Source organism: Aspergillus pseudodeflectus (assembly GCF_044049435.1).
Source record: "Aspergillus pseudodeflectus strain CBS 756.74 chromosome Unknown BJX68scaffold_1, whole genome shotgun sequence".
In the NCBI taxonomy this organism is placed as follows: Eukaryota; Fungi; Ascomycota; class Eurotiomycetes; order Eurotiales; family Aspergillaceae; genus Aspergillus; species Aspergillus pseudodeflectus.
Window position 1 is genome coordinate 1,065,326 of NW_027263777.1, and position 27,135 is coordinate 1,092,460.

Here is a 27,135-nt window from a genome sequence, read left to right on the forward strand (position 1 = left end):
AGGATGGGTTGCGGCCACGTCCCGGAGCTTTGTGAACTATAACCACGCAGTGTAAACTAGGGAGACAGGGAAAACTATGGCTAGTGCTTTATTGCTCATATCATGAAAGCATTCTCATTCGAGCTCAAGGTAGATATAGTCTGGAGCTGCTAGGTCGATAAGTTACGAAGATCCTTTACTATTCGCCCATAGGTCAAACACAGCGGCCACCGTCCACCTGAACAAAGTCAGAAGAAACAAACATAGTGGGATCACGGTTGCTTACTTCTAACTCGACGCCTGTAATAAACTCTGCTTCATCACTAGCAAGGAAGCTACAGGTATTTGCAACGTCTGCCGGGGTAGAAGGGCGGCCCAGGGGTATAGTCGACACAAAAGCCGCCCTATTCTCCTCTGTATCCGGCTTGCCAAGGAAGAGATGCGTTCTGCTGAGTTTAGAGAAGGATCCAACTCTAACAAGACTTACTCACAGCCCTGTACTTCCCACGACGGGGCACACGCAGTTAAACCTAATCTTCTTCGGCCCGTACTCAACAGCCATCGTCTTGGTTGCATTGCTCACCGCAGCCTTCGACGCATTGTACCAGGTCAAGCCGGGACGAGGACGGATAGCAGCAGTAGATGATATCTGGATAAAGCATCCGGGGCGGTTGTTTTGTACAAAGTACGGAACAAGCACACTAGTCGACAGGAATATCGACTTGACGTTGATGTTCATGCACAGGTCAAAGTCAGCGTCGGTGACCTCGGTAGTAGGCTTGTTGCTGTAAGTTGAGCCGGCGTTATTGACGACAATGTCCAGTTTCCCATATTCGTTCAGCGTAGATTCAAGAAGTGCTTCCCAGCTGTCCCGTCGGGTCACATCCGTGTAGATGAACTGGCTGTTCAGCTCTGCTGCAACTCGCTCACCGTTGTCTTTCGAGATGTCGGTCACAATCACCTTTGCTCCTTCTTGGATGAACTTCTTTGCGATGCCGTGGCCGAATCCTGATCCAGCTCCTGTTACAATAGCAACTTTGCCTTCCAGGCGTCCAGAAGCTTTAGCGCTAGCCATTGCTCTGAAATTTTTGTCCTTAGGCACGAAATAGTTGCTGTAACTCAAACGGAACAATGGATGGGGTAACGCAGTGAGATCCTGAGGACCAAAATCATGAGACCTGGGGGTTGCTTAGTATGGTGCGGGGTGCTGCCTCCAATGTCTGTTGTGCCACTCTTAGCTTGAAGAAGCCGAGGCTTGTTCTCATCGAGATAAAACTATAAATTGGGCACTCATTGGGTTGAAGCAAATAGCCCCATCAATAGTAGTGTACGACAAACTAGCGATGGTCGCATGTATGCCACCTTTAATTGAGAGCACGAAGGATGTATACACTGAGAGATCCAATCTGATCACATAAAGCAGCACCGCACGGACCACTTCCGCCTCCGGATCAGCCCGTCCTCCGTCACTCATGTGGCTGGGCTCTTCACGAATTCCTTGACCAGCTTCCTTCTCTGCATCACACACTGGCGCATAAATGCTGAGCCTTTGATACCAAACCCTTACCAGTCCTTACCTATTGTATTCCGAACCGGCCTTCGACCGCCCGATTGTTTGCGCTGATACCCCGCCGAATAACCTGTATCCCTGTATCCCTGGATGTCTCGTGCCTGAGTATCGTCTGACCGACCGTTTCTACACGTTCATAAATGGGTGTCTGCTCCTCCTGCCTTGGCGGCGGTCGTCGAGAGAGTACCGATGTGAGCAATGCCTCTTCTTCCGCCGATGATTTTTTGCGCTGTTCCGCTATCCTCGCAGCGTCGCACCCTGTTAAATCGAATTCTTCCGCTAACAAAACTTCGTCCTTTTAGCCCGAGTCCTCACGGTTACTCGAAGATGATATATATCAACCGGGATATGGCTATGGGGCGCTCAATCACAGCCAACAGGGGAATCAACCTGATCCAGGATATATAAGGCGCGAACGCGAGGCCCTCGAAGCGATCTGCCAACGGACGTCAGAGTGAGTAGTTCCATGCGCTGTTTGGTCTCCCGATATGAGACCGTATAAATTCGAGTCTAACCTCGCAAAAACAGCTCTGTTATCGACATTTGGTCTCTACAACCCCAACCCCATCTACAGCCCCAAGCAACCCTCCACAATTCCGTCTCCTCAGCCTCATCGAAAGCCCGCGAGCCCTCTGTCATAATCACAACAGGCGACACGGATGCGTCAACTGATACGACCCTGACGAAGCGCGGCGCTGTTCCAAAGCACTGGGGTGAAGTCGTTATAAACCCGCGCAAGGGCAAACGGTCAAGGCCCGGATCCGGCGCCGACGAAGAGGGCGACAAGGACGTCTTTGGCGTTTTGAAGGTGTCATGAACAAAGCCCTACCCAAGCACGTAATGGTCGACACGAGACGAACGATGTGACGATCAATTCAATCCTACCATCCAACTAACTAACCCGTCAACCAACTCACTACGCTCCCTTTGGCTTTTCTTATCGATCACGATGTCGCCGGTCGACCGGTCTGCCTCCCCGTCTGTCTCGCTTACCGCTGTCTATTCCTTCTTTCTTCAACATTTCCTTTAATTCCCATTCGACGTTTTAGCCTCTAATACCCCTGGTTATACTTTTCCTTGGTCCCCTTGGCATTGTCCAGAGCTGTTTCTCGGTACTACTAGTAAGACTAGAGGCGCGCATCATTGTGTGCGATTCATGTACATTACCCAGATTAGTCGAGCGTAGTTGTTATGTCCACGAATAGCTATTCTTCACTATGATACACTATAGAGCAGGCTACATAGGTAAAAGGGACGAAGACCAGTGTGCCCTTATGGACATTCCCGGCCGTTCGATCCTTATCTCCATGCTTTGGCCACTGAGGAAGGCGCGAACCGCCTGCCGGCATGGATGACACTTTCCTGATTCAGAACAGGAAGGAGCGGACCTCAGCCCGGGTCACTCTTTCCTCCGAATCCATTGTTTCTCATCGAGGGGAGCTTGGTGATGCACCTTCCTAGTCTGGGAAAGGAAGGAGTGGTCGGTCGTTCCTTCCTCTTATGCTTACTCGGTTGGTGAGTGAGGAAGGCGCGACCCAGACGCGACCACAATAGTAACCCTTCACGGAAGGGAAAGTAGGTACGATTTCGGTACGTGGAGCGGTTTTTCTCCTATCGCAAGGAGATGATGAGCGTACATAAATGTGTCTGTATACTCAGAGATACAATCAATCACAGATTCGCAGTCCTGCCACAATTGTAACCACTGAAAGTATACTAAGTGCCTTCTTATTGAGTTCCAAAAGCAAGGTTGTAGAAACGAGAGGAGCATGCTATTAGGTGAGAAGATACAAGTAAAGAGCTTAAGATACATGTAGCAGCCCCCAAACCCCAGCCCAACACCCATCATAGCTGTCGCATGGCCTGACTCCGGGTCTGCAGAAAAATAACAGTAGTGATGATCGCGCCATGAACATTAGAACTCCGCCGCAAGAAACGCCGTATAAAAGTACGAAGCCAAGATTTCAAAAATGAGGCAGGCGAAAGTTAGTTGAAAGCGGATTTCTGGTGCAGAAATCGTGGGAATATTTGCAAAGTCAAACACGTAAAATCGAGCGAGGCCGCTTTAAACATCGTCCAGTCTGCCAGCCGGCTCTTCTCCGTCCGACTCATAGCTACCGACGGAGCTTAGCTCGTCTTCGGATTCAGTGTCTTCCCCAGCGTCGTCCATGGCCTCTTTGCTGGCATACTTGGCGACGTACTCTGCGAAAGATATCAGCACCGTAAATCCCAAACATACATTGCTGCAATATGAGACTCACCCTGTACTTTCACCTCGTAGCTCTTGGGTTCCCGCATCAGCATGGCGGCGGCCTCTCCGTTCAGAGGATCTGAGGGATTGGGATAGCGCAACAGCTGTGGAAGGAAGACTTCAAAGATGTTGATCATGTCGTACATAGGAGACCACGTTTGGTTTATGACATCAAGGCAAACTGAACCGGACCTGTAGGAATGCGGCTATTAGCGCTGCGAGCTCGGAGAAGAACCTAGTCGCCACTTACAATTCGTCAATATTGGGATGGAAAATTCGATTCACGAATCCGATACTTGGACTCTTGTAAGGATATTGATCCGGCAACTCGACATGTATCTTCCAATAGCCTCCGGCGAAAGGTGCTGAAGAACCATGTCAGTGGCGCCATAACAATTGATTGGGGACTTCTTGACGTACTCTCCTCCGGACCCTTGAATCGTACGTAGAATTCTTGCCTAGAGACCCCATTATTAGACCGAAAAATAGCCAGTAACGTCCACGAGAAGCGCTGTTATCCATACACTGCGCGAGATGATTAGCACCGAGCCAGAATCCAGCAACCTAGAGCAACCCACTGTTATCGTTCACTAGGGTGACCTCATAGTCACTCATCAACCTAGAGTTATTCCGTCAGTCTAGAGTCGCCGCTTAATGCCTCGGTCTAGGGTCTAGTCTGGTCTTTGAGCTATCCAATCTTCGGTGGCGACTGGAAGGGTGATAAGGCACTAGAGATAGGAAGCAGGGCATACATCCTGTCAGATGGTTAGTCGTAGGCTGAGAAAGAGGTTGAACAATATCGAGGCATCATACTTCATGACCTGTGCAAAGAAGAGACCGCATGTCAGTTCATTGTCTATTTCATAAGTCGCTCCGCAACCGCAGGGCACATACATCAGTTTCAATTCTGCGCTTAGGGCTACTCATTGTGAATGGCTTCGTAAATGCAGTTGTCGTAGGATGAGAGGCGTTCTGGAATGCTGAGCAAGCAGCGAGATACAATGGTTGTGTAACTGGGCTAATCCAAGCGATCTCCAACTGGGGCGGGGAAATGAAGCGCGAAGCGGGCGGCAGCGGGGTCGATAAGGTAAGACGGTTTTCGAGTAAGCAACAAACAAAAGAACCTTCGCGCAAGATTGGAGAAAATAGGGGAGGCAAAAGTGCGGTTGAAGGAGACACGAGGGAGAAGAAAGGGAGAAAGGAGAAGGTGGGGTGAGGGAGAAGAGATGAAGCGTAGAAAGAGGCCCAGAGCATGCTCCCGTACGGTTCTGCCCGGTAACGCCCCCAAGCAGCGCCCAAAGTCAGGCCCAGCGGTCACTCGCTACGGGGCTGGTCAGGTGCTGGGTATGCCTCCCGATGAGTCAGCTCCGTGCCCTCCGTCTCACAAGGTCCTGGACCATGTTGAGTAATTTCACAGAAAAGATAAAACTTGTATAATCTAGCTAGTGATTGATCGAGATGCTACTCGTCATTATCCTTGGAAGCCAGTGTCGAGTAACTGGCGGAGTGTCGAGAGTACGACGGCTCCTATAGTGTTCCGCGCAACCGTTTGATCGCAAAATCGAGATGATCGTCATCTGCGGGCCTCGAGCGGGGACGATAGTGGGAAATAACGAGACAACGAGACAATAATCACGTCCAATAGTAGCCTGACACCCGGTTATAAGATCCCAATTCAGACATCGAGGGACTATCACGGAATTATGGAATGCTTCACATTTGCGGTATACTCTATACAAAAATCATATGTGCAGTGCAAACCTAGGGCTGGCTCTGTACTCAGCTACAGCATCATGTGTATTATCTTGAGATTTGCCGTACTATGCTATTGAAAGAGTTAAGGAGCCATGGTACGAGGTGGCCTGGGGAGTTCCTTGAAGCCATATTGATGAGAATGGAGGGTGTCCCATATTCAATCAAGAGCATAGTTAGCTATGCATGCTGTGTCACTTGTCCCAAATGATGTCATTTCTATACTGTTTGTTCAGTTCTAAGCCTTAGCGCGGATGGTAAATATATGGGTCCCAAAGTACTACAGGACGTTGTAGGCCGTTGCAGAGAAAGGATCTATATTTCTCCTACTAGGTATTACTGCGATAACTTGAGATATAGACATTCCTGATTTCCGCTACACATGCAGAAGAACAACCTTGAAAGCCACTCAATGCCCGAACAGGCCTTGATTGCATCTCCCCAGAAATTGGTCCAAAGATAGATTTAGCTTCGGTGCCTCAGGCCATCAATCAGGCTGTCGTGTATCACTAACTCCTGCGAGTTGTTTATCTAACCTCAACTGCATCGACCATAATCCCCCTAATGCCCCAAGCTTCGATTTACCAAGAAAGAGCTTTAAGAAGCAAAGGATAATTCTAGTCTGACGCCCGGTTGCGGGGCCTTTACTTTTACACGATGAGCTCCCCCTCATCTCGCATCCCCTCAAATCGCAACTCTCCGAATCCAGGCCAGCGCAGCAGACCTACCAGTCGAAGAGAAACCACAGACCAAGCATCTGGAATTACGAATGCGCCCATACCTGACGACGAACATGGAGCAGATCTGCCGCTGACTATGTCGGCGTCTGTGGTTTTGACGAGCCTACCGCGCGATGCCCACCAGGCGCTCGCGGATGCGGAAGCTGTCGACACAGGCAAAGGTATTGTTAACGCCCGCCTTCGTCTATCAGGATATTTTTTGCTCTAACTCTCCAATAGTCACCGTCCGGTTCCAACCTCTAGCTTCTGCTCCAATTCTTAAGAATAGGGTGTTCAAGATCAGCGCTTCGCAGAAGTTTGAGACGGTCGTCAAGTTTCTCAGGAAGAAGCTTGATTGTAAGGAAACGGACTCGGTCTTTTGCTATGTGAATAGTGTCTTCGCACCCGGACTCGATGAAGGAGTAGGCGGATTATGGAGGGTACGCACCTCCCTAAGTCACTATGTCATCTGGGACAGATCTTTGATTGACTGGTCGTATAGTGCTTCAAAACTGACGACCAGCTGATTGTCGCTTACTCTATGACGCCCGCATTTGGTTGAACCGAAGAAGGCATTTTTCCGGGCTTAATAGAACACAGAAATGCTGTTGTTTGTTCGACGCGCGAGCTGCGTGTATCATTAACCGAATATGACACTCCTTTGCTTTCAAGGAGCAGGCAGAGGGGTTGCGAGGACAAAAGGCATTACCGTCGTCTTCTGTGCAGGGTCTGGGCTTTAGATCGGAGGCTAAAGGCAACTGACGGGTTGCTGAGATGGGCGGCTGGTTCGAAACTGCTATCTACCCAAGGTCATCGATTCGCATCGGCTTCGAAAGGAAGGTCGGATTGAGAGGATAAGAAACATCCCCAAAACAAAGAGCGGCTGTCGCCTGATGCTTCAGCTAGATATCACGAAATGAACCAGAACGAAGCATATTCCTTGTCCAGGAATGCGAAGTCGCACTTGCAGATGGCTTAAAATAAATTTTTAATGCCGCCATGTCCATATTATTCATTGGCATAGCCACAAATGCACCGAGCCAACAGGCATAGCCCCACCCACAAATTAAGAATAAATATTCTATTCATCTGTTCTTTGCCTCCTAGGAACATGCCTCTCTAAAAAAATATACCGTTGGCGAGTGAGGAGAATGATTGGGGAATCTCGGAGTTAGTGTCGGTCTTTAGCTTTGTTCACGTGCTACGAGGCTCCGGGAGGCTTGGCAGACGCCAGCCATGCCTTTGGCGATTTTGGTCGCGTTATTTTTTCGCGCCTTTGATCAGCTTCTCCAGATCCCCACATCATAAGCTCTCACGACTCTTGATACAAATATACCTCGAGCTCAAGAACCTAACGAGTCGCCTTTCTAACCTGATACATAATTTCGACCATAACCCAAGACACCGCCATGGCAGACGTCCGCTCACTGCTCCGAAACGAGCTTGCTTCCCGAAGGGGCACATCCCAGACAGGGAGCACACCAAACCGCGTAACGAAGAAGAGAAAAGTCGATCCAACGGAGTCCACTACGCGCAAGAAAGTAAGACACACGGATCCGGAACAGCTCCTCGCGAACGCCCAAATCCTGCCTCCTAGCGCTCAGATCGTCGCCGAAGCTGAAGAAGAAGAGGATGACGTCGAAGCCTTGCCGCAGGATGTCATGAGTACAGACAACACCCCAACACAGCTTGATATCGTGGAAGAAACGGTCGAAACTACCACACAAGTACTCGAGACAACTTCCATACCGCCAGCTGAGGCTCCGGCTGTCCCTCAGGCGGTCGACGAGGACGAGTGGGCGGCCTTTGAGCGCGAGGTTGCTGCACCGACCCGTGTCCCACCACAGAAGCCTGCTGCGCTTGCGGCAGCCGCGACGATATCCGCTGCGCCGATTACGACGGAGGAACTTGCTGCCCTGCAACAGAAAGAAAATGAAGAAATGAGACGGAATCGGGAGGCGGAGGCGGAGGGCGAGCGAGAAGATGCGGCTCGATTTTTGGAGGAAGAATTCGACGAGATGGAGCAATTAGAGGAGCGAGTAAGGCGGTTAAAGCAGATGCGCGAGCAGCTGAGAATGAAACGAGCGACGGATAGTGCAGAGCCCATTCAAGTTGACGAGGCTGCCGCTCCACCGGAGCAAGCAGCTAAGGCCGCCTTGAACGGCGACAAGTCCGAAGACGAAGAAGACGATGACGATGACGACGATGATGACGACTGGGACAACTGGCGATTTAGGTAATTCTTAATGAAGCCTGCGAAAACGACAGGTTTGGAAAGGCGTCTTTTTACAGGGAAGGCTCAGGGCCCTTATTATACGTTGATACCCATACTCTATGCGAAACCCTTGAACATACTCTAGTACTAGTATCCCTCAGCACTCTTCGCCGCAACTGAGCTATCACGCTGGATCCAGGCCAGCCGCAATGCTCGCACATGAGATTTGATTAACGACCCAATTGTACTCTAATTTGAGAATGAATGTACTCTAGAACTCAAGCCAAGCTGAGGTTTTGCGTGCTATAGTCCAAATAATGGTTTACTATACACTAGTATTGTCTTCACTTAACGGCTATACTAGATCCTTACTCCTCATTCGAAGGTTGCTGCGTCTCTGGCTCAATATGGCTGCGAAGCCCGCTCTTCCCAATCTTCATCGCCTCCTGTATCTCCGCCTCGCCCTCCTCGAGAAGATGCCTGCCACGCGCAAGCTCGCCTCTTTGCCTTCGCTTCTCATCCTGGACTTGTTTTTGACGTTCGGCAAGCGCCTTTTCCCGCTTTTCGCGCTCCACCCTCTTCTTCTCCAGCTCCTCTCTCTGCTCGGGAGTAATGTCTTCCTCCGGTGGACCGGGCAGCGTAGCAATAAAAGCTTCTATTAATGGGTCGCGGATTTTGGGTGACAGAGCGATGTACCTCAGGTCAGTGAGGATTGCCGGCGGAAGAGCTTCAGGGTTCGATGAGCGGTTGAGTTCGTGCAGTGGAGTAGACTTGAGGAGCGCAGAGAGGTCAGACTTTCGCGTGCTTTCCGGGAGTTTCATGCGAGAAACGAGGTCGCGGTAGAATTTTTCCCTGTCTTTATCTGATAACTGGGAGTCTCTCATCTCCGGCTCCTTCCTGTGCTTTCGCTTGAACTCTGGCCAGTATAGCTTTGGCGTTGCATAATCTTGAAGGAAGGCGAGGTATTTTATACGCGGGTCCTTCTTCTCCTGCTTCTCTTTGCGTTCCTTGACCTCTTGGATTCGATCTCGGCTCCAGTTGGACCATGCTTCGCGGCGCGCTTTCATGTTGGGTAGCACAGTGTAGCGAGAATCCTCTATGATGCGGCCTTCCTCGATTATCTTCTCCCATGTCGAAAATGGGTTTATGCTGTAATCATCAAGGAGGTCGCGGAATAGAGCTGAAGCGTCCTCATCTGTGAGCGGGAGTCCTTCGGCGCCCTCCTCCCAGCCTTCATCTCCAGGCTCGCCGTATTCACCGGGGTCCAGACCGTAATCTTCTCCCATCGCAGCGAGCTGGTACTCGATGTCCTCCTCTGTGAATTCAACGGGTCCCTGGTTATCTTCGCCCTCCGTCCTCAGGCGCTTGGAAGGCTGATCTTCGTCTTCTCCTTCGCTATCCGTAACCTCAACTTCCTCATATTCGTCGCTCTCTTCGTATGCATCCTGGGTTTCTTTAGTATCCCCATGTTGGCGACTCTCCTCTTCTTGGGGAACCGATGTCGCTCTCTCCGGTTCGTCCACCGTTTCACCTCGCTCAATTCGTTCTTTCTTCTCTCGCTCAAGACGGTCAAATTCAACGACTCCCTTTAAGACCTCCGTCGGAATTTCCCAGAAACTCTCATTGGTTTCTAGATTATGAACAAATCTCCTTCCCAGTTTGGTTTTCACAAGAGTCCAGGGTTCGCATCCAGGTATAGCATGTTTCGATCGCGGCCGGTCTTCGGGGCCCCGGTGCCGACGATCCTGGTATGGTTTCCCTCCGCGAAAGCCAGGTCGTGGTTGATTGTATCCAGGAGCACCGTACGATGAGGTACCGTATCCCTGAGGCGCATATGGTGTAGAGGAAAATGGTGGTAACGTATCGGGCGTAAGGAAAGGAGCATTGGCGATAGGGTTTGGGGCTTGTGTGTATGATGGTGGTTCTGTAGTAACTGGCTGTGGTCGGGTGTATGTGGATTGCTTGGTTTGGGAGTTATAATAGTACGTGTGGCCTATTGATTGTGAGAAGAAGCCAATGGATGCGAAAAGCCGCATAAAGACAGACCTGAGGGAGCTTTGTGCTCTGTCCACCCAGGAGGCAGTGGGGGAGGAGGCGTATAAGTAGACTTCAGCATCGTGAACTAAGTCTCCAACAATATTGCCCAATTCCAATATTTACGAGAGGCTCAGGGTTCAGCAAAAAGGCATTTCGCGGGCGGTGGTGAAGCTTTCCGTTTGGGCCTCCCAAAAGGTGGTCCGAGCTTGGCGGAGGACGCGCCAGTGACGAGAGTTGCCTGGTTGCTGAGAGCTCACCCCAACTGAACTGTCCTGCAGCTTGCGAACACCGATTCATTGCCTTGCCCTCCACCCTCTGCCCTTGTATCATTCAATTTATCACCCGCAGAACGAGATACACATTGCCGCATATCTTGTTATCTCTGTATTTGACCGAAGATGTCACGACGTTACGATTCAAGGGTATGCTAACTCTGAACCTCCTTCCGGATGACAGCTCCAAGTAATGACCCTTGTTCCAGACAACCATTTTCTCCCCTGAGGGACGACTCTACCAGGTGGAGTATGCCCTTGAAGCTATTTCACATGCCGGTACAGCTCTGGGGATCCTCGCCAAGGATGGAATTGTTCTCGCTGCGGAGAAGAAGGTGACGAGCAAGCTGCTCGAGCAAGACACATCCGCCGAGAAGCTTTACACATTGAACGAGTATGCCGACTGTCCCGGAAATCCTTGCTACAGATTGTTATCCAGTCAGCTAACCGTGTTCGCAGTAACATGATCTGTGCCGTTGCCGGTATGACCGCCGATGCGAACATCCTCATCAACTACGCCCGACAAGCCGCTCAACGCTACCTTCTCACCTATGGCGAGGAAATTCCCTGCGAGCAACTCGTTCGCAGACTTTGCGATCTTAAGCAAGGATATACCCAGCACGGTGGTCTCCGTCCGTTCGGTGTCTCGTTCATCTACGCAGGCTACGATCCCCTCCGAGAGTTCCAGTTGTACCAGAGTAACCCTAGCGGGAACTACGGCGGATGGAAGGCGACCAGTGTCGGAGCGAACAACGCAAGCGCACAGAGTCTTTTGAAGCAGGATTATAAGGAGGATTGCGATCTGAAGGAGGCATGTGCCATGGCCGTCAAGGTGCTGAGCAAGACGATGGATTCGACAAAATTGAGCAGTGAAAAGAGTGAGTGATCTACCATGACTTCGACCATTCGATACGCTCAGCCTTGCTAACATGATCTTCCACCCCTGCTAGTCGAATTTGCAACTGTTGGCAAGACAAAGGAAGGAAAGATCTACCACCACCTATGGAATGCCGACGAGATCAATGCCCTGCTGAAGGAGCATGGACTAGCCAAGGTCGACGACGAGCCCGAGGCTGGCGATATAAAATAAATAGAGTTGCGCGCTCCCGCTCTTGCTTGACCTAGATAATGCAACCTACTTCGTTGACGATTTCAACCCAAACAATTGTCGCCGAGAGTACATGGTCTCCAGACTCTAGACACGTATATCCTTGATCATTTAGCACCGTGCCGGGAACAAGGCCATTCAGGTTGTATATGTCGCCTGCTCCAGCTGCATCTGAAGCGCAACCAGCGTTGCCCACTGGTGACGTGGCAGAGCAGCGACATCAAAATGAGCGCCAAACAATATGATTCGCATGTTTGCTCTTTGATCCCCCCGATTGATTGATTAAACACCTCTGGATTCTTTTAGATTAATGGTCCACGTAGTTTGTGCCCTGTTACGTAGGGCCTGGTATGCTTGAAGTGCTGCACTCTGTATGATGATTTGGATCATCTTTGAGCAGCCACCCACGGCTATATATTTCGACGACATCACCCAGTCTGGCTCAGCCTGGACACCTATAGCCGTGGATGCTTCTACTACCCATCCCCTCTGCAGGCACCATACAAAAGTGATTTGAAATTCACCGATTCCGAAAATGCTCCTATGAGTTGCAGTGATTTCTTGAGGGAGAAGGAGGCGTCCTCAAAGTAGGGCATCTGACGGGAGGGTAAGTCGGATTCTCTGGCTACAGCTGTGCTCTCGCACGGCTTCCTCAACCTTCCTTCAGTCATGTTAAACTTTCTTCACGCCTGCGAGTAATTTGATTAAACTCATGATGATCTAACTAGCTAATGGCGTGGCATGCAGATGGCACAACTTCAGGCCTCAACGTGGAACGCTTGACTAAGCATCCCATGTCATGTGACCACATACCTGCGGGGTGACCAACAACTGCATGAGCAACATCCTTCTGCAACTCTTCCGGATTGTTCATGGAAAGGTTCTCTCATCTCCATTCGCTTGAATAGCGGTGCTAAGCCCACCTCAGGGTAATGGCCACTCGCCGTCACGGTCATTTTCTCTCTTCAATTTCGGACCTTGGGGCTTCGGACCGCCCAAGCTGGCGGCGGCTCTACCCTTGTCGAGGCCAGGTGCTCGCTCTGGAATACAGGCGCTTACGGAGTTCCACTTTCACTCGATTAGTCGCAAATTCGTGCAGATTTGATGAAAACAGGGCAATTCATTGGATTATATGGACTATTAATGACGACAATCCGGACTTTTCCTCCAACCAGCATCGAATCTGTCAGGCATGAAACCAGCCCGAAGTGATCGTACGGCTGAGGAGCTTCAGAATAAGGTAGCACATGGTTATGAGACACACTAACAATCAGAGCAGAATTGGAAGATGGAAAGCTGAAGACCAAACGAACACTGCGAAAGAGGGAATCAAGGAAACATAACGACAGAAATCATCAGCATTAGACCCAAGACTGGGAGACGGCCTGTCAATCCCCATCTAGCATTTTCGCGCTCCAATCGACTTCTGTTTCTCGTCCCGCTCTCGCTCCAGCTGGGTGATTTCTTTTCCAAGGTCTCCGATGAGCCTCTTGCACTTGTCCATGGACGCCACAAGGGTGCCCCCCTCACGTTCCCATCGGGTCAACCGTTCAATTTCGGTGCTTCGTCGACGACGCTTGGTTTCGATTTTCTCGCAAAGGCGGCAAATGACTGAGTCGTACTCAGTCATGTTCACGAGCTTTATTCCGCACGTCTCGCCAGTGCGGTATTCATAGTTGCACTGGTAGGCAAAACCAGTCCAGTTGAAGTCTCCGCAGGCGAATTTTCTCTGGTTGTAGAAACACATTTTCCTATCGGAATCGTTAGCGATGGCTCTTTTCGTATTGAGGGAAACTCACTTGTCGGTACAGTTCGTCGTTTCACCTTGTTCTTGGATCTGATTGGCTGACTCGTCGTTTGTACCGCCGAAGGGAATTTGATAGGCTAGGCTTGCACAATGGCTATTGAAGATTGCTCGCAGATTCAGAGGTGAAACCGCTATTATCGAACCCAGGCAATTGTTGCTTGTTATTTGTGATGAGGAGTGATGTTCTGAAACGAAGAATGATCCATCTCATCAATCACTGGGAACGGATGGCCTATTTATGTCTTGTGAGGAACTCCTTTGTCACGGCCCACGGCTTCTCGTTCTACCACCATTCATCGTCGATCGAGGCCCCTCAGCATGCGACGGCTTATCGTCTATGGCATGCTCTCATCACATTCACATCACATCCGTCAATTGTTTCTCCTGAGGGCCGAGTGGAGACACGAAATATCCACAACATTCCTTTCTGGGTCAACCGTAATCAGCGGACGCTTCACGAATGCAGGCAGCCTGCTGTCGTGGCAGCATGTTTTCGTCTGAGCTAGCTCGGCCCTCTGAAAATCCCTCAATGCGAGTCAATGAATCTTGTCTTGGGGGTGCTGGTTTGGAACGGTAGCCTTGGATTTTCCATTGACTATCCCGGTTTCGCCTATGCATCTGCAGTCCGCATGAAGGCGCTCTTCGAGAACAGGCATCCTCCCCACCAGCTGGATCAAAGCTCCTGCATGCTTAGGCTGTTGTTACCTTGTGCCAGCTGTCAAGCTGTCTTACACTGGAGCCTTCTCTTACCCCCTGGTCAAAGTTAACCTTGCATTCAATTGGAAACAGGAAAAAACAAAACAGAACTGAACAAGAAAGAGAACATGAGTCCAACGACCAGAGCACCAATCAAAAATCAGACAGAATTATCTTGTGAGGGAAGCGGGGTACGTCAGAAGAAGACTTTTGGAAAACAATAAACGTATTCACCAAATGTTTATTGCTTTTTGGCATAAGAATGATCAGCATGATATCCCAGCCAACTTTTTCAGGTACCTCACCACCCTTCTAGTTGACTTAGGCCTTCACTCACAGCCAATTAGTTTCCACCTGTCTGGCTCCTTGTTGTTCGCCATGCTACGGACATTCCCACAAGGGACGATCTAGAGCCTGCCTTTGCCCATCCAAATCGTCATGCCCTAACTAGTGTGGGTAATGGAAACCGTCTTCTCTCGGAACGCCTTTTTTTTTCTCTCCTTTTTATTTTATTTATTTTTTCGTGGTTTAGGTTTTGTCCTCCTCCGACTGTCATCAACGAAGGGCATGTATCAACTTCAACTGCCAATGGCTGTCTGATGCCCTCCGCATGATTCCGTTCGGACGTCGTTGCCCAAATGTTGCTGCCCTTCGTGGCAAACGAGGCGTCACTAGCAACTGTCGATTGGCATCGGTTGCATCCCTTGCCCATCGGCTCTGGAGTTCGCTCATCCTGGACTTGGTACGAGGCCTTAATTGCCATCATAAGCAGATTCATTCAGCTGATCTCTTACGCCTGCAGACAAGTAATCCCGCATGCACCCCCGCTCAGGTGCAGGGTTCAGTTCATTTCCATACGTTCCTCGGTCACGATGATAGGATGCTTCAATTGCGCTTCGGCCGTGGTTGATACAGAATGTGGTACGGTAGACTCACACTCAACCCATGCAGCTGCACTAGAGCTCGGAGGCTCTGACGTGGCGCCTTTCGTCTGGTCAATGCAGTCATTTTTCGTCTCATGCTGATGGCATATTTCGAGGAAAGAGGCTATCGACATATTTCACGCGGAAATGAGACGAGAGGCTATTTCGGAACCATTCTCAATGCCATTGGCGAACAGTTGCGCAAATCTTTTCGTCCCCGCTTGGCCGGGCGTTCTGACGTTGACCATATTTCCGTGGGTTTCCATTCTGGTGATCATCCTAGCGTGATGGCGAAGGATTATCAGAGGATCTCATTTGGCTGCTCAGAATATGGGCAGCCGGGGAGCGGAACCATTTTAGGAGGTTGATTGCCAACTCAGAGCCTGCTCGCCTAGGCTTCGAGTCACAATGAAGAAGCGATGTTGTCGACCATTTGCACATCCGTTCACGAGCCGATCCATCCTGCTTTTGCCACTGCCTCGCTCTTGGTTCAAGCTGTCTTACGTCGGGCATGTCAAGTCCATCCCTGACTGTGGCGATTATACTTTCAGCAACAAGGATCCGGCTCAGCAAAATGAGGAGCACTCTACACCAATCGACGAAGCTACTCTTTTCCTTATTAAGGATTCAGAAAAAGTAATTACGGGATTGTTTGCAGCCTGCGAACTTCTCCCTTATGTGTTCCCAAGTTTTCAGATACCGCGGTTTGATGACGTTGAATTTGGATTCAAATGACCCACATACACGCCCCAGCATTCTGGGTTGCTTTGGTCCCGTGATCAAAAGCAAGCGTGCCTTCTGCGGATTCCGCATACGCTCCTGATTCCAGGTAACAAATGGAAGAAGCGAGTTCAGCATTCGCAGCTTTAAGGTGAGAACGCTTTTTTTGTTGTGTCCTTGTTTTGGATTTGGATTGGCTGTCCGGGGAAAGCGTGCTAAACATTGTCAGCAAACCGCATCCAATAGAGTTTCTGACACGCTAGCATGTTTATGCAACTAGACGGGAACCCTGCTCGCTGCACTCGTATGCGCTCAGATCACAGACAAAGGACCCGCTTGCTCTACCAGCGTGACTTGAGGCGGGCCCACGCATCTACAACTTGACAGCTGCAGCATCTTCTACGGATTTTGGGTTCAAGTTCATTGCATTGAGCCTTGGCGTAAGTTCTTAAGCCATTCCGGACTTACTCGCTACATTGAGTGGATCTTGATGCAGCTAATTCTACAGACATGATTTTCAACTCGCATTGATCTTATTCACTAGCTGCCCAAAGCACTACTCCTGCAGTTGAGATCATCGTACAGTGCGACGCCTTTTCGCCTCCTTCTGACATTGACCGACACCTGCTCTTCCTTCGCCTGGATGATTGCATGAAGTTTGTTGGTATGCATACGATCCTCGTGGTTGGGCATACCCTCGAGCATAGCACGAAGCTGCAGTCATATCACAGAGTGGCGTTCATGGCCGAGCTCGAGACTCATATCTCTGTATAGCCTCATTGACGTGGCAAGCTGAAGTTCACTAATCTTAGGTCATCGAGGATCACGAATGTGGTAACACATTGCTTTCACGCGTGGCGATCTTTTTGATTGTGCGAGGCAACTCCCCAAGGTTCGGCCTCGAGTTGATTATCCCAGCATAAACATTCCTTTTTTTTAGCTGGGTTCGTCAACTGGCGTGTTCGTGTCTGCTTCGCCTTCGCGTCTCTGAATGGTAGAGCCGCTCAGCTTGTAGCACCGGCCCATAGCCAATGCATCGCCTCATGGATTTCCCTGCCTCATGTCCATGAGTCTCTTGCTTCTCCTTGGCCTCTGAATATAGTCCCGGTCGTCCTGGTCGTCCTGATTGTTTTGGGCGGTCTGAGTGTTCTGATTGTTGGTTGCTCCCGGAATGTGCACACTGGCAAGAATGCTGAATCCATCTCCACCACCAGCGAAAACCAAAGTTCTTCCGTTGATGAAATTGCTTTGTATTTGCGTGGGGAGATAAATATTCGACTCGCCGGGCTGTCCGGTTTGATGCTTGTCATTCATACCCCAGCTGTAGCCTTCTCCAGTTGCTGTGATGGCGATCGAATGGCCGGTTCCTACCCCGAGTGATGTTGCTCCAAATATTACCTCTGCTTGCACAGGGACCTTCAATACCCGACCTCTACCATTTTGATCGCGGATGATAGCGATATCGCCGACTATAAGCGCAAGGCGCTGTTTGTCTACCCCAATCCCATGCTTATCAATTCGGCCCCATGAGTGACAATATCCGTTTTTGTCGATAGCGTGGCTGTGATGTTTCCCGCCCTGTATCGAAATGATTCTTGGGTCTCTCTTGGGTCGTCCGAATTCCGCTTCAGCATAGGAAGCTTTTTTGGAAACATCTCGCGCTCGAAGCGAGCATGTTGAGGCATCGTGGTTTGTCCGTAGTCATTCAAACCCCAAGCATATATGTCGCCGCTCTTGTGAATTGCAAATGAATGGTAATGGCCTGAACCGATTTCGACGACGTTAGCGGGGACAGCACATGCTGCTGGTTCGAGGTCATCAGGTGAGATGTAGTGTGATCGTTGCCGCCCAAGCTGATATTGCTCATTGCAACCCCAGGAAAAGACTCTCCCCTCCGAGGTCAATGCTAGCATATGCTGGGCGCCGGCCACAAGCTTTGCAACGTTCTCAAGGTTGTCGATAAGAACCGGGAGCGGCTCCTGCTGAGACGTTGGTGAGAAGCCTATGACTCCGTTACTTCCCCAATCTTTGTTAGTATAACACAAACGCAGACTAGGCATGGAACCTACTCTAAAGGTACCCCAGCCATATACCGAGCCGGTGCTAGTAAGCACAAAGGTTGCGCTCTTGGTAGCAGCTAACTGCGTAAAGATGGTACCCTGCGGGAAGGCATTCGGGTCAACTTCCGTTAGAGTGGCCTCCGTCAGGTTACAGAGTGCCCGGTCATCATCGGTATCTTCGTCCGGCTAGTAATCGGCATCGTTGGGGTCGTCATCGTTGGGCTCGTTGGGCCAGTTGGGATAACCCCCACCGCCATCCCCGTTCCCAGTTCCATTTGCAGTCCCATTTGCAGTTCCATTCGCAGGCCCATTCCCATTCCCATTCCCATTCCCATTCTCGTCCTCGTCCTCGTCTTCTTCTTCGTCATCATCATCATCGTCATCGTCATATGGATCCCCTGTCGTATCCCTCCCCAATGCCCCGTCAATGTTCGAACCCCAGGTGACGATTCGATTGTATTGGGTGAGTGCTGCGGCATGATCTACGCCAACAGCGAGGTGAACCACCCCAACTGTGCCTGCTGCAAGGTTTGGATTTAACCTGGGACGCACGATCTCCGTGACTGAATCCCCCATCCCCAGTTCGCCGGAATCATTCGTTCCGCACACATACACGTCTAGTTGCTGGATTGGCGCGACGCTGGGGAATGGAGGTGCGGTTGCTGCCGCTCTAGGCCTCGCTATTGGGATGTCAGACAATGATTATTCGGAGGTGTCACCGAGCTCACCTACCTCTTTTTACCGGAGGATCCGCCGACGCCAGTGGCGCCTTGCCTTTTCTCTTCTTGGAAGATCTAGGAGGCATTTAACCGCGTAGTAAACCAGCGAGGCAGAGCTGCTCCAATGGTATAAAATCGAAAACAGAGCGTGATGGTATCGCTGGGATATTAGGGCTAAGTTGAGAATCTGAAAAGTGCCAGGCTTTCCAAAATTATTCGTATACTTGTTGCTTGCTAGTATATTCAATCGACAAAAGTAGAATTGATCAGGAAATGCATCCCTTTACTAGATGTTGACCACATTTAAAACCAGTATAAACAAAGATATGCATCTTCTTTAGCCTCCATTACTCCCTCTGTTGGTACTATCAAAAGGACTTTGTAGAAGGCCTTGTTCATACTTCTCTGACACGTTCAAAGCATCAAACTGCCCTCGCTTCTTTTGAGCGACGGCTAATAATATATTTTTGACTACGGCAGATATATATCACATGATCCCAGCCTCCTCCCTCTTTCAACACTCATTGTTGGATTAACGTTTCAACTCAATTCAAAGGCATTCATTGTTACCACCATGTTGCTCAGTCTTCCATCTGAATTAATCAGAGCCATCTCGGCTAATTTCGAAACAACAGCAGATAAGAACGCTCTCATTCTTACATGCCGCCGGCTCTACTGCACACTCAACGATGACATGTATCGCGATGTAGTACGATCAGAATCCATGGCCGAGAAGAATCCAGCTGGATTAATGCCATGCAATGGGCAGCAATCAACGGACGAGAAGTTTTGCATAAAAAGTCTGCTCACTCATGGCGCTGATCCTTGAACCTTTGAGCCCCGCGATTGCGAAAGACTACAAGCGCCCAAGGCCATTTTTCCCGACAACGATCCCCTTTCAACATGGACAAGTCCTCTAATATGCGCTGCGGTCGGTGGTCATGCTGGCGCTGTCAAACTCCTCATTGACGCAGGCGCTAATGTCAATGCGCACGGAGTGTCTAGCGAGCAGCCCATCATTGCTGCAGTGACGCATGGACATGTGCATGTTGTGCGCGTTTTGCTTGCTGCGGGTGCCAAGTTGGACTCTAGGATAAGAGGTGGGGCTTTGCTCTCGTACGCTGCCGGGAAGGGTAATGTTGAGGTAGTCAAGTTGCTGCTGGCGCCTCGGAGTTCGATCTCCTTGACACAGGACGAAGTTGGTGCTGCCCTCGAAGATGCCATACAAAATGGTCATCAGGAGGTGGTGCGCTTTCTCGCCCAGACCGGCATTGACCTGGAGCGCCGTGTCAATAATTACCGGACTCCTCTTTCCGTGGCCTGCACAAGGGAGACGAACCATGTCTCAGAGACAAACGACATGGTTCGCCTACTCATTGATCTTGGCGCCAGCACAGAGACTCCATATTCTGATGGCAAACCTCTGCTCCATAAGGTAATCTCAGAAGGGAGGCCGAATTTCAACGAGACTGTGACGCTCTTGCTGGACAAAAATGCGTCAATCGAGGCTCGAGACAGATCTGGCTCCACGCCATTGATTACAGCTGTGCTTTATTATTGCCTTGACACAATCAAACTCTTGCTTTCTCGAAATGCGGATGTTGAGGCCCGAAATAACGAAGGATTCAATCCTCTTCTACTTGCGATATGCAATGACTTTCACCAGGCCCTCAGGGTTCTGCTGCATGATGGGAATGCAGATGCAAGCGCTTCTTATCCTGATGGTGATACTCCGCTCTGCCGTGCTGTCATCGGGGGGCATTTGCAGACCGTAGCAGCCCTGCTGGAGGCGTTACCCTCCAGGACCAGGAAAGACAGCTTTAATCGATACTCCAGACCCATATCTCCGGACTCCCCTTTTCATTGCGACGATGTACGGATTTCTAGATATTGTCAGTCTCCTGCTGAGCCATGGGAGCAAGGCGATGCATATCAAAACTCGCGCGCACTCCATTCTCTTTCCCGGAAGACACCGAGAGTAGACAGTCTCACTCATTAGACCCAAGTAGCGACTTGTCCGCAATCCGCACCTTGTTACGAGATCCGTCAAAGGCGGCCTTTGACGCGGACAAGGTACTTGACACATCGGCTAATGGTATAACTATGCCGCATTTTGAGTCCTTACGGTGCAATAACTGTTCCATACCGATCTCGAAACATGATGTAAGCCGTCGTTGGCCTGTGTGCGAAGACATCTATGGGAGTACGCTTATACTATGTCCTGAGTGCCATGCCGTTGGGAGCAAGCGCTATGAAGCAACTATTGACGCCGAAGAGAATTCTTAGTTTGACTACGAGGTCTATGATACCAAGGTGCCTAAGAAAGGACGTTCTTTTGAGTACTAGTAGTGGTGCACCAGTACTCTTGATGTGCTTGATATTATACGTGGGGTCGCCTCCCTGGCAGGCTACTTAGGGTTATCTGTGGCCGAAGACCCACCGCGATGTACTAGTAGTAGGTCCATGGGCCATTGATTTCTCGCACCTCACAAAGCAAAGCAAATAACATGAGGCTGGCTATCTATCTAGGTAGCCTGTTATTTCATCTAAACATTATCTATCTGTATATATTGATCTATTCCCCTCACGATGACCTATCAGAGGAAGTATATGATCGAGCGGAGGACGAAGTCCACGCGACCTCACTGCATCGCGCATCGCCCATCTTACAAATATTAACTATCTGGTGAACCACTGACTTTCTGTTTCCGTACCGTTATTTTCCTCCATATGACAAAAAAACTAAAAGTAGAGTAATGCATGATGCTGCACTACCCAGTCACGTGAACATATCCGCCCCAGGGTATGACGTCGGTATGACCGCGTATATCCAGGTCTTGCCTTCGATGAATCTTCATTTATCTTTCTTCTCTTCCGCTTCATCTCTCACATTCAATCCAATTGATACTGAAACAATTGTATAGTAAGTTTCCTTTCTGTTAAGGGTTCCTGCCACAGACCTGACCAAGTACATATAGATCATCCAATTTATAGATCACCATTTGGGCGATACACTGCATATTCGCAATAAACCAAACCAATACTACAACACAATCAGCCTACTTACAAACCAGCAAAAAATGTGGAAAGACCTTGCAACCCCAATCCGCCACATCGCGCGCACCACCGCGACAACCACCATTCGCACACAACCAGCTTCCGGAAACATCCTAAGCCGCAACCTCGCAACCCGCCAGTCCCAGCGCACATTCACCGCGATCCCGCGCCGCCAAGCACAACCCCAAGACGAAGAAGACCACTTTCACGACCGGCACGCTCTCGATCCCTCGCGGACTGAAGCCTCGCAGTCCGGGACGACCGACGAAGTCTCGCATCGCGACGCGGCATTCGACCCCTCTAACACGGCACCGGAGACCGAGATTGGGGCGTCGAGGGAGGAGTCTAAGCGGGAAGGGTCTAGGAGGGATCCCCTCGGGGTTAGTGCTGGGGATAAGGATGTTGGACGGGAGAGGGATCCGATGGAGGGAGGTGCGGAGAAAAATGCTGATAAGGAGGGGCATAGTACTAGGGGGTCTGCGAGGAAGAATCGCGAGATCAAGGTTGGGGGGAGATAGATCTTCGAGCTGTTACTGAGTTTGGGGTTCCTGGAAGTGGATCTGACAGCTTTCTTATTTGATTATAGCACACCGTGAAGTATATATTAGACTTTGAGGGTCATGTGTAAAACAAAGTATAACGCTATACGCAAATCAAAGTCCACGCCGAGAACTTCTAAAGACCATGTATATAATAAGTCGACCAGCTCATTCTTTCCCATATTTGATGATATCACTGCCATGCAGAACCCAGACCTTCTCACTGCCAGCAGGGACATCACCATTAAGTGCTTTCAGACCAGTATTGACAGCGGCTTTGCCGATGACATCTGCTTCCTGTGCCCACCCGTCCTTCAGACTCGAGTGCAGCTTACCGAAGGCACCGGCAACGAACCGAGCAGCAGCCTCCAGAGGTCGACTCTCCTCTCGCTGACCAGCAATTAGTCCAGGTCGAAGGATCACAGTCCTCTCGAAGCCCAGAGCCTTGATATCCTCCTCAATCTCTCCTTTCATCTTAGTGTACGCGAAGTTCGAAGTGGTACTCGCGCCACTCGACGAAATCAGTACGTAGACCTTTGTGCCTGCGTCACGGGCAGCTTTCGCCAGCTCCACGTTCAGGTCGTGTTCAATCTTGTATTGATTCTCAAAGCCACCTGCAGCTGCTCTTGTGGTCGCGAAAGAGGAAATGAAAATGGATGGCGTGGGGCTGAGTGTGGAGAGCTGGCTTGCCCACTTGGAAGTGTCATCGGAGACGAAGGTGGTTAGTTTTGCTTGAGCGGCAGCAGCTGCTTGAGGAGTGCGTCGGGAGATTGTGTCGACGCGCGAGACGGAACTGCTTGAGAGAAGGCTGTTGAGGATATGGGTTCCCTAATTCAAATTAGACCGAAGCTCTGAGGTTTAGGAGGGGTCTTTGAAGGTTGTGCGTAGAGTATATTGGTCACGTACCACCATTCCTGTAGATCCAAGCAGCGCCACGTTTGCCATTTTGACGGAATGTGGTCCTGTGTATTGGGTTTAGACGGGATGAGAGCTTTATCGAGCGTCGAGCGCAAATCGATGTTTTGACGGAGACTGTCGGAAACAATGACGTTGTCCTCGGTCTGGATCTTCTTGCAAAAATCCTAGACCAAAAATAGTAACGGGCTTTCTGGAAGGCGCTAAGCCCAGATGGTCCAGGGTCGCTCTGCCTCGGCCGAGAATTTGGAGAAGGATTAGTAATGCGGGGTCGCCCCCGAAAGCGGAGGGTTCTGCCAGAATTTGCCGCCATTCAAACCCTTCGATTAAGAAATTGCGTGCTCGCCACTAAACCCTTTCGGGTATGATCCCCTGGCACTTTTTCTTGGGGACTATAGAGATGGCGTTCTTTTTTTTTTTCTCACTCGCACTCCTCCTGTTCCTGTTCTTTGAGATAGCAGGCGTTTGAACTGGTATCTGGACAGTGAACAATCACAATGGGCTCATCACCGGCCCTCTCGACCCTCGGTGGTCCTACATATGTGACTGCCCAGACCCTAATTCAGCAGGTCGCCTACGCCCTGAGCGACAAGATCTTCTCCTACTCGCCGGAGTCGTTTGATCTGGACGCTGCCCTTCGCGAATGGGCTTCGAAGAAGGATGCCAATGCCAATGGCGAGGCACCTGCCGTTCAGGCCATGGAGACTCGCCAGGGTGCTGGTAACATCGCTCTCGGATACCTCTTCTCTCAGGATTTCGACCTGAAGAAGCGCCACGTCCCCCAGGGCATTGTCGCCTCGTCCGCGACTTTGCCGTACATGCGAGCCGCTTTGGAGCAACTCTCCCTTCTATACTCTGTCGCTAGCCCCGTTGCTGCCCACGTTGCCGCTGTTGACTACGCCGGCGAGGATGGCCTCGTCTCCGACTATGTCTCTGCGCTTTCACTCGCTGAAGAGCTCGGACTCGGTCTTGTCTCAAGCGCCTCTGTGCACGAGTCCCAGCATATGGCTCTCCTGACCACACTGCTGGCCTCCGTTCTTCCATCTATCCACATTTACGACGGTGTCCGTGTTGGACGTGACAACACCCGCGTCATCGATGTCCTCGACCAGGCTGGCCTCGGCCGTGCCTATGTGAATGTGCGCAAGACTTTGGAAGACCAGCGGAGCCGCCACCTCGATGACCAAGGCAAGCTCCTTGAACTGATCCGCTCGTTGAACGGAGAGCTCGGCACTGATTATAGTGCTTTCGAGTACCACGGCCATGCTGAGCCCACCTCTGTCCTGGTTGCTTTCGGTACCGTTGAGGCATCACTCACTGCCCAAGTTGCCCGTTCTCTAGCCAAGGATGGCGTGCGTGTTGGTGTTGTCAACGTCCGCGTGTACCGCCCCTTTGTCGAGGAGGAGTTTCTGAAGGTCCTGCCGCAGTCTGTCAAGACTGTTGGTGTTCTCGGCCAGGTCGCTACTGAGGAGGCTGTGCAAGACCAGGGCATCCGCTCCACTCTTTACGAGGATGTTTTTGCCGCTCTGACCTTCGCCACTGACCGGGAGCAGACTCCCGCTGTCGTGGACATCAAGTACGCTCGCTCTCAACGTTGGGACTTGATCAACATTGCTGCGTCTTTCCAGCTCGTTTCCGACAAGCCAATTGTTCAGGCCGACAGCACCGCCGAGACTCTTCAGCTTCTGGACCCATCCACAGTGCAAGAATTCACCTTCTGGGATGTCGACACTTCCGCCTCTAACGATGCTGCTACCATCCTGTCGCAGGCTCTGGCTGCTGACTCTGCAAGCAATGTCACTACCAGCAAGGTGTACGATAACCTCATCCAGGGCGGAGCTGTTCGCGTCGATATCCGCAAGAGCTCCAAGATCGTCGATGCTCCCTACCCTGTTTCTGCAGCTGATGCCATTTATGTCGGCGACGTGAAGCTGCTCGGAGAGATTGACATCCTGTCCTCCGTCAAGGACAACGCCAAGGTCATTGTCAACGTGGCCGGCGTCAAGGAGGAGGACCTGGAGAAGAAGCTGCCTGCTAGCTTCAGACAGACCGTCGCTGAGCGTGACATCTCCCTCCACCTCCTTGACCTTTCTGCCGTTGAGGATGCCGCCCTCGAGCCTCTTGCCCTACAGGTTGCCTTCTTGCGAGTAGCCCTCCCCTCCGTTGAGGACTCCGCAGTCAAGAAGCTTGCCTCTATCTCTGGCAACACCGAGTCTCTGCAGAAGGTCAGCGCGGATCTGGAGAAGGTCCTCCGCCAGGCTGAGATTCCTGAAGCTTGGAAGACTTCCGAGGAGGGCGCCGAGGCCAGTGAGCTCCTGAAGGATGTCACCCCCAACAGCTTCGCGCCGTTCGACAAGGACGAGACTGAGCCTGCAACCTTCCTCAAGGATTGGCAGACCGTGGCCAAGGGCTTGGCTTTCAAGGAGGCCTACGGCGCCAGGTCTGCTCTTCGTCCTGACTTGTCTACCAAGAGCTTCACCGTTCACGTCAAGGAGAACAGGCGCTTGACCCCTGTGACCTACGACCGCAACATCTTCCACATCGAATTCGACTTGGGTGACTCTGGCCTCACGTACGACATCGGTGAAGCCCTTGGCGTGCACTGTGAGAACGACCCTCAGGATGTCCTTGACTTCATCAAGTTCTACGGTCTCAACGCAGACGACGTGGTCGAAGTCCCCAGCCGCGAGGATCCCGCTGTTCTCGACAACCGCACCGTCTACCAGGCCCTCATGCAGAATTTGGACATCTTCGGTCGCCCACCCAAGCGCTTCTACGAAGCTCTCGCCGAGTTCGCCACCGATGAGAACGAGAAGAAGGATCTCCTCACCCTCGGCGGCCCCGAAGGCGCCGTGGAGTTCAAGCGCCGCGCTGAAGTGGACACCATCACCTACGCCGACATTCTCCTTGAATATCCCTCCGCCCACCCCGACTTCCACGAGCTCATTCGCATCGTCAGCCCCATGAAGCGCCGTGAGTACTCTATCGCCTCCTGCCAAAAGGTCACCCCTACGACCGTCGCCCTCATGATCGTCGTCGTCAACTGGGTCGACCCCCGCGGCCGCGACCGCTTCGGTATCTCCACCCGCTACCTCTCCCGCCTGCAACCCGGCACCCCCGTGACCGTCTCCGTCAAGTCCAGCGTCATGAAGCTCCCCCCCAAGTCCACCCAGCCCATCATCATGGCCGGTCTCGGAACGGGTCTCGCCCCCTTCCGCGCCTTCGTCCAGCACCGCGCCCTCGAAAAGGCCCAAGGCAAGGAAATTGGCGCCGTTCTGCTATACATGGGCTCGCGCCACCAGCGCGAGGAATACTGCTACGGTGAGGAGTGGGAAGCCTACCAGGAGGCCGGTGTCATCACTCTCCTTGGCCGTGCGTTCTCTCGCGACCAGCCGCAGAAGATCTACATCCAGGACCGCATGCGCCAGACCATTCCCGAGATCATCCAGGCATATATCCGCGAAGAGGGAGCGTTCTACCTCTGCGGTCCTACTTGGCCTGTTCCTGATGTTACTGCTGTTCTCGAGGAGGCTATTGCTGCCGAGGCGTATAGCAGGGGCAAGAAGGTCGAGACCCGCAAGGAGATTGAGAAGTTGAAGGATGAGGAGAGATATGTTCTTGAGGTCTACTAAGCCTGTGCATGGATGCATGCATATTTGGCCTCTGATGTATATGATGATTCATGCTCTTATACATACTGTCTGATTTCAGCGCTTATTGATATCATGATCTGTTGATAGACATACCTCCTGTGGCTTTTTTGGCAAAATGCATTTGTTTGGTCAGAATTATTCTA

At 51.1% G+C, this 27,135-nt stretch overlaps 13 protein-coding genes across 13 annotated transcripts; 7 read left to right on the top strand and 6 right to left on the bottom strand.

The window, feature by feature from the left end:
* Positions 1 to 80: 80 nt before the first annotated feature.
* BJX68DRAFT_223058 (oxidoreductase, short-chain dehydrogenase/reductase family) lies at positions 81 to 1,352 on the bottom strand. The gene is made up of 3 exons (XM_071038082.1): positions 471 to 1,352; positions 266 to 425; positions 81 to 217 (listed from the first exon to the last, which is right to left on the bottom strand). The coding sequence occupies exons 1-3, from the start codon at positions 1,052 to 1,054 to the stop codon at positions 194 to 196; spliced, it is 768 nt and encodes a 255-aa protein (XP_070905772.1). The 5' UTR covers positions 1,055 to 1,352; the 3' UTR covers positions 81 to 193.
* Positions 1,281 to 2,875, top strand: BJX68DRAFT_223059 (LAMTOR1/MEH1 family protein). The gene is made up of 4 exons (XM_071038083.1): positions 1,281 to 1,332; positions 1,403 to 1,740; positions 1,852 to 2,003; positions 2,078 to 2,875. The coding sequence occupies exons 2-4, from the start codon at positions 1,690 to 1,692 to the stop codon at positions 2,364 to 2,366; spliced, it is 492 nt and encodes a 163-aa protein (XP_070905773.1). The 5' UTR covers positions 1,281 to 1,332; positions 1,403 to 1,689; the 3' UTR covers positions 2,367 to 2,875.
* Positions 2,876 to 3,506: 631 nt separating this feature from the next.
* On the bottom strand, positions 3,507 to 4,727 carry BJX68DRAFT_273866 (E2 ubiquitin-conjugating protein UBC8; the record flags this gene model as incomplete). Its single annotated transcript, XM_071047554.1, has 6 exons — positions 3,507 to 3,751; positions 3,811 to 3,992; positions 4,051 to 4,165; positions 4,221 to 4,258; positions 4,375 to 4,419; positions 4,681 to 4,727. The coding sequence occupies 6 exons, from the start codon at positions 4,725 to 4,727 to the stop codon at positions 3,615 to 3,617; spliced, it is 564 nt and encodes a 187-aa protein (XP_070905774.1). The 3' UTR covers positions 3,507 to 3,614.
* A 1,375-nt stretch (positions 4,728 to 6,102) lies between these two features.
* Positions 6,103 to 7,332, top strand: BJX68DRAFT_223070 (ubiquitin-like protein ATG12). Its single transcript, XM_071038084.1, has 3 exons — positions 6,103 to 6,453; positions 6,512 to 6,711; positions 6,774 to 7,332. Exons 1-3 carry the CDS (start codon positions 6,210 to 6,212, stop codon positions 6,831 to 6,833), a joined length of 504 nt encoding a protein of 167 aa, XP_070905775.1. The 5' UTR covers positions 6,103 to 6,209; the 3' UTR covers positions 6,834 to 7,332.
* A 61-nt stretch (positions 7,333 to 7,393) lies between these two features.
* Positions 7,394 to 8,745, top strand: BJX68DRAFT_223074 (uncharacterized protein). Its single transcript, XM_071038085.1, has one exon. It carries the CDS (start codon positions 7,681 to 7,683, stop codon positions 8,509 to 8,511), a length of 831 nt encoding a protein of 276 aa, XP_070905776.1. The 5' UTR covers positions 7,394 to 7,680; the 3' UTR covers positions 8,512 to 8,745.
* Positions 8,746 to 8,804: 59 nt separating this feature from the next.
* On the bottom strand, positions 8,805 to 10,676 carry BJX68DRAFT_223075 (FF domain protein). Its single transcript, XM_071038086.1, has 2 exons — positions 10,533 to 10,676; positions 8,805 to 10,479 (listed from the first exon to the last, which is right to left on the bottom strand). Exons 1-2 carry the CDS (start codon positions 10,600 to 10,602, stop codon positions 8,855 to 8,857), a joined length of 1,695 nt encoding a protein of 564 aa, XP_070905777.1. The 5' UTR covers positions 10,603 to 10,676; the 3' UTR covers positions 8,805 to 8,854.
* A 116-nt stretch (positions 10,677 to 10,792) lies between these two features.
* Positions 10,793 to 12,154, top strand: pre9 (proteasome core particle subunit alpha 3). The gene is made up of 4 exons (XM_071038087.1): positions 10,793 to 10,945; positions 11,005 to 11,189; positions 11,255 to 11,673; positions 11,746 to 12,154. The coding sequence occupies exons 1-4, from the start codon at positions 10,922 to 10,924 to the stop codon at positions 11,883 to 11,885; spliced, it is 768 nt and encodes a 255-aa protein (XP_070905778.1). The 5' UTR covers positions 10,793 to 10,921; the 3' UTR covers positions 11,886 to 12,154.
* Positions 12,155 to 13,200: 1,046 nt separating this feature from the next.
* On the bottom strand, positions 13,201 to 13,789 carry BJX68DRAFT_10160 (uncharacterized protein). The gene is made up of 2 exons (XM_071035740.1): positions 13,703 to 13,789; positions 13,201 to 13,654 (listed from the first exon to the last, which is right to left on the bottom strand). Exon 2 carries the CDS (start codon positions 13,648 to 13,650, stop codon positions 13,303 to 13,305), a length of 348 nt encoding a protein of 115 aa, XP_070905779.1. The 5' UTR covers positions 13,651 to 13,654; positions 13,703 to 13,789; the 3' UTR covers positions 13,201 to 13,302.
* Positions 13,766 to 14,429, top strand: BJX68DRAFT_10154 (uncharacterized protein). Its single transcript, XM_071035738.1, has one exon. The coding sequence runs from the start codon at positions 13,881 to 13,883 to the stop codon at positions 14,214 to 14,216; it is 336 nt and encodes a 111-aa protein (XP_070905780.1). The 5' UTR covers positions 13,766 to 13,880; the 3' UTR covers positions 14,217 to 14,429.
* Positions 14,430 to 16,586: 2,157 nt separating this feature from the next.
* BJX68DRAFT_273868 (RCC1-like domain-containing protein) lies at positions 16,587 to 18,914 on the bottom strand (the record flags this gene model as incomplete). The annotated part of the gene is made up of 5 exons (XM_071047555.1): positions 16,587 to 17,652; positions 17,703 to 18,075; positions 18,115 to 18,285; positions 18,361 to 18,789; positions 18,842 to 18,914. 5 exons carry the CDS (start codon positions 18,912 to 18,914, stop codon positions 17,091 to 17,093), a joined length of 1,608 nt encoding a protein of 535 aa, XP_070905781.1. The 3' UTR covers positions 16,587 to 17,090.
* A 2,761-nt stretch (positions 18,915 to 21,675) lies between these two features.
* BJX68DRAFT_223083 (uncharacterized protein) lies at positions 21,676 to 22,439 on the top strand. Its single transcript, XM_071038088.1, has 2 exons — positions 21,676 to 21,751; positions 21,807 to 22,439. The coding sequence occupies exon 2, from the start codon at positions 21,909 to 21,911 to the stop codon at positions 22,401 to 22,403; it is 495 nt and encodes a 164-aa protein (XP_070905782.1). The 5' UTR covers positions 21,676 to 21,751; positions 21,807 to 21,908; the 3' UTR covers positions 22,404 to 22,439.
* Positions 22,440 to 22,497: 58 nt separating this feature from the next.
* On the bottom strand, positions 22,498 to 23,462 carry BJX68DRAFT_10203 (uncharacterized protein). Its single transcript, XM_071035749.1, has 2 exons — positions 23,331 to 23,462; positions 22,498 to 23,252 (listed from the first exon to the last, which is right to left on the bottom strand). The coding sequence occupies exons 1-2, from the start codon at positions 23,367 to 23,369 to the stop codon at positions 22,593 to 22,595; spliced, it is 699 nt and encodes a 232-aa protein (XP_070905783.1). The 5' UTR covers positions 23,370 to 23,462; the 3' UTR covers positions 22,498 to 22,592.
* Positions 23,463 to 23,771: 309 nt separating this feature from the next.
* Positions 23,772 to 27,127, top strand: BJX68DRAFT_223086 (sulfite reductase subunit alpha). Its single transcript, XM_071038089.1, has one exon. It carries the CDS (start codon positions 23,837 to 23,839, stop codon positions 26,969 to 26,971), a length of 3,135 nt encoding a protein of 1,044 aa, XP_070905784.1. The 5' UTR covers positions 23,772 to 23,836; the 3' UTR covers positions 26,972 to 27,127.
* The last annotated feature ends 8 nt before the right edge of the window (positions 27,128 to 27,135 follow it).

Coding starts and splice junctions, on each gene's coding strand:
- BJX68DRAFT_223059 (XM_071038083.1), top strand. CDS start 1,690: ATGGGTGTCTGCTCCTCCTGCCTTGGCGGCGGTCGTCGAGAGAGTACC. Junction 1,741..1,851: donor GTCGTCGAGAGAGTACCGAT/GTGAGCAATGCC, acceptor TCGTCCTTTTAG/CCCGAGTCCTCACGGTTACT. Junction 2,004..2,077: donor ATCTGCCAACGGACGTCAGA/GTGAGTAGTTCC, acceptor TCGCAAAAACAG/CTCTGTTATCGACATTTGGT.
- BJX68DRAFT_223058 (XM_071038082.1), bottom strand. CDS start 1,054: ATGGCTAGCGCTAAAGCTTCTGGACGCCTGGAAGGCAAAGTTGCTATT. Junction 426..470: donor GTCGTGGGAAGTACAGGGCT/GTGAGTAAGTCT, acceptor TAAACTCAGCAG/AACGCATCTCTTCCTTGGCA. Junction 218..265: donor TTACAGGCGTCGAGTTAGAA/GTAAGCAACCGT, acceptor GACTTTGTTCAG/GTGGACGGTGGCCGCTGTGT.
- BJX68DRAFT_223075 (XM_071038086.1), bottom strand. CDS start 10,602: ATGCTGAAGTCTACTTATACGCCTCCTCCCCCACTGCCTCCTGGGTGG. Junction 10,480..10,532: donor AGAGCACAAAGCTCCCTCAG/GTCTGTCTTTAT, acceptor CACAATCAATAG/GCCACACGTACTATTATAAC.
- BJX68DRAFT_223070 (XM_071038084.1), top strand. CDS start 6,210: ATGAGCTCCCCCTCATCTCGCATCCCCTCAAATCGCAACTCTCCGAAT. Junction 6,454..6,511: donor AGCTGTCGACACAGGCAAAG/GTATTGTTAACG, acceptor ACTCTCCAATAG/TCACCGTCCGGTTCCAACCT. Junction 6,712..6,773: donor GAGTAGGCGGATTATGGAGG/GTACGCACCTCC, acceptor CTGGTCGTATAG/TGCTTCAAAACTGACGACCA.
- BJX68DRAFT_223074 (XM_071038085.1), top strand. CDS start 7,681: ATGGCAGACGTCCGCTCACTGCTCCGAAACGAGCTTGCTTCCCGAAGG.
- BJX68DRAFT_10154 (XM_071035738.1), top strand. CDS start 13,881: ATGAGGAGTGATGTTCTGAAACGAAGAATGATCCATCTCATCAATCAC.
- BJX68DRAFT_10203 (XM_071035749.1), bottom strand. CDS start 23,369: ATGGCAAACGTGGCGCTGCTTGGATCTACAGGAATGGTG. Junction 23,253..23,330: donor TTGGATCTACAGGAATGGTG/GTACGTGACCAA, acceptor AATTTGAATTAG/GGAACCCATATCCTCAACAG.
- BJX68DRAFT_223086 (XM_071038089.1), top strand. CDS start 23,837: ATGGGCTCATCACCGGCCCTCTCGACCCTCGGTGGTCCTACATATGTG.
- pre9 (XM_071038087.1), top strand. CDS start 10,922: ATGTCACGACGTTACGATTCAAGG. Junction 10,946..11,004: donor CACGACGTTACGATTCAAGG/GTATGCTAACTC, acceptor CCCTTGTTCCAG/ACAACCATTTTCTCCCCTGA. Junction 11,674..11,745: donor AAAATTGAGCAGTGAAAAGA/GTGAGTGATCTA, acceptor CACCCCTGCTAG/TCGAATTTGCAACTGTTGGC.
- BJX68DRAFT_10160 (XM_071035740.1), bottom strand. CDS start 13,650: ATGTGTTTCTACAACCAGAGAAAATTCGCCTGCGGAGACTTCAACTGG.
- BJX68DRAFT_223083 (XM_071038088.1), top strand. CDS start 21,909: ATGTGGAAAGACCTTGCAACCCCAATCCGCCACATCGCGCGCACCACC.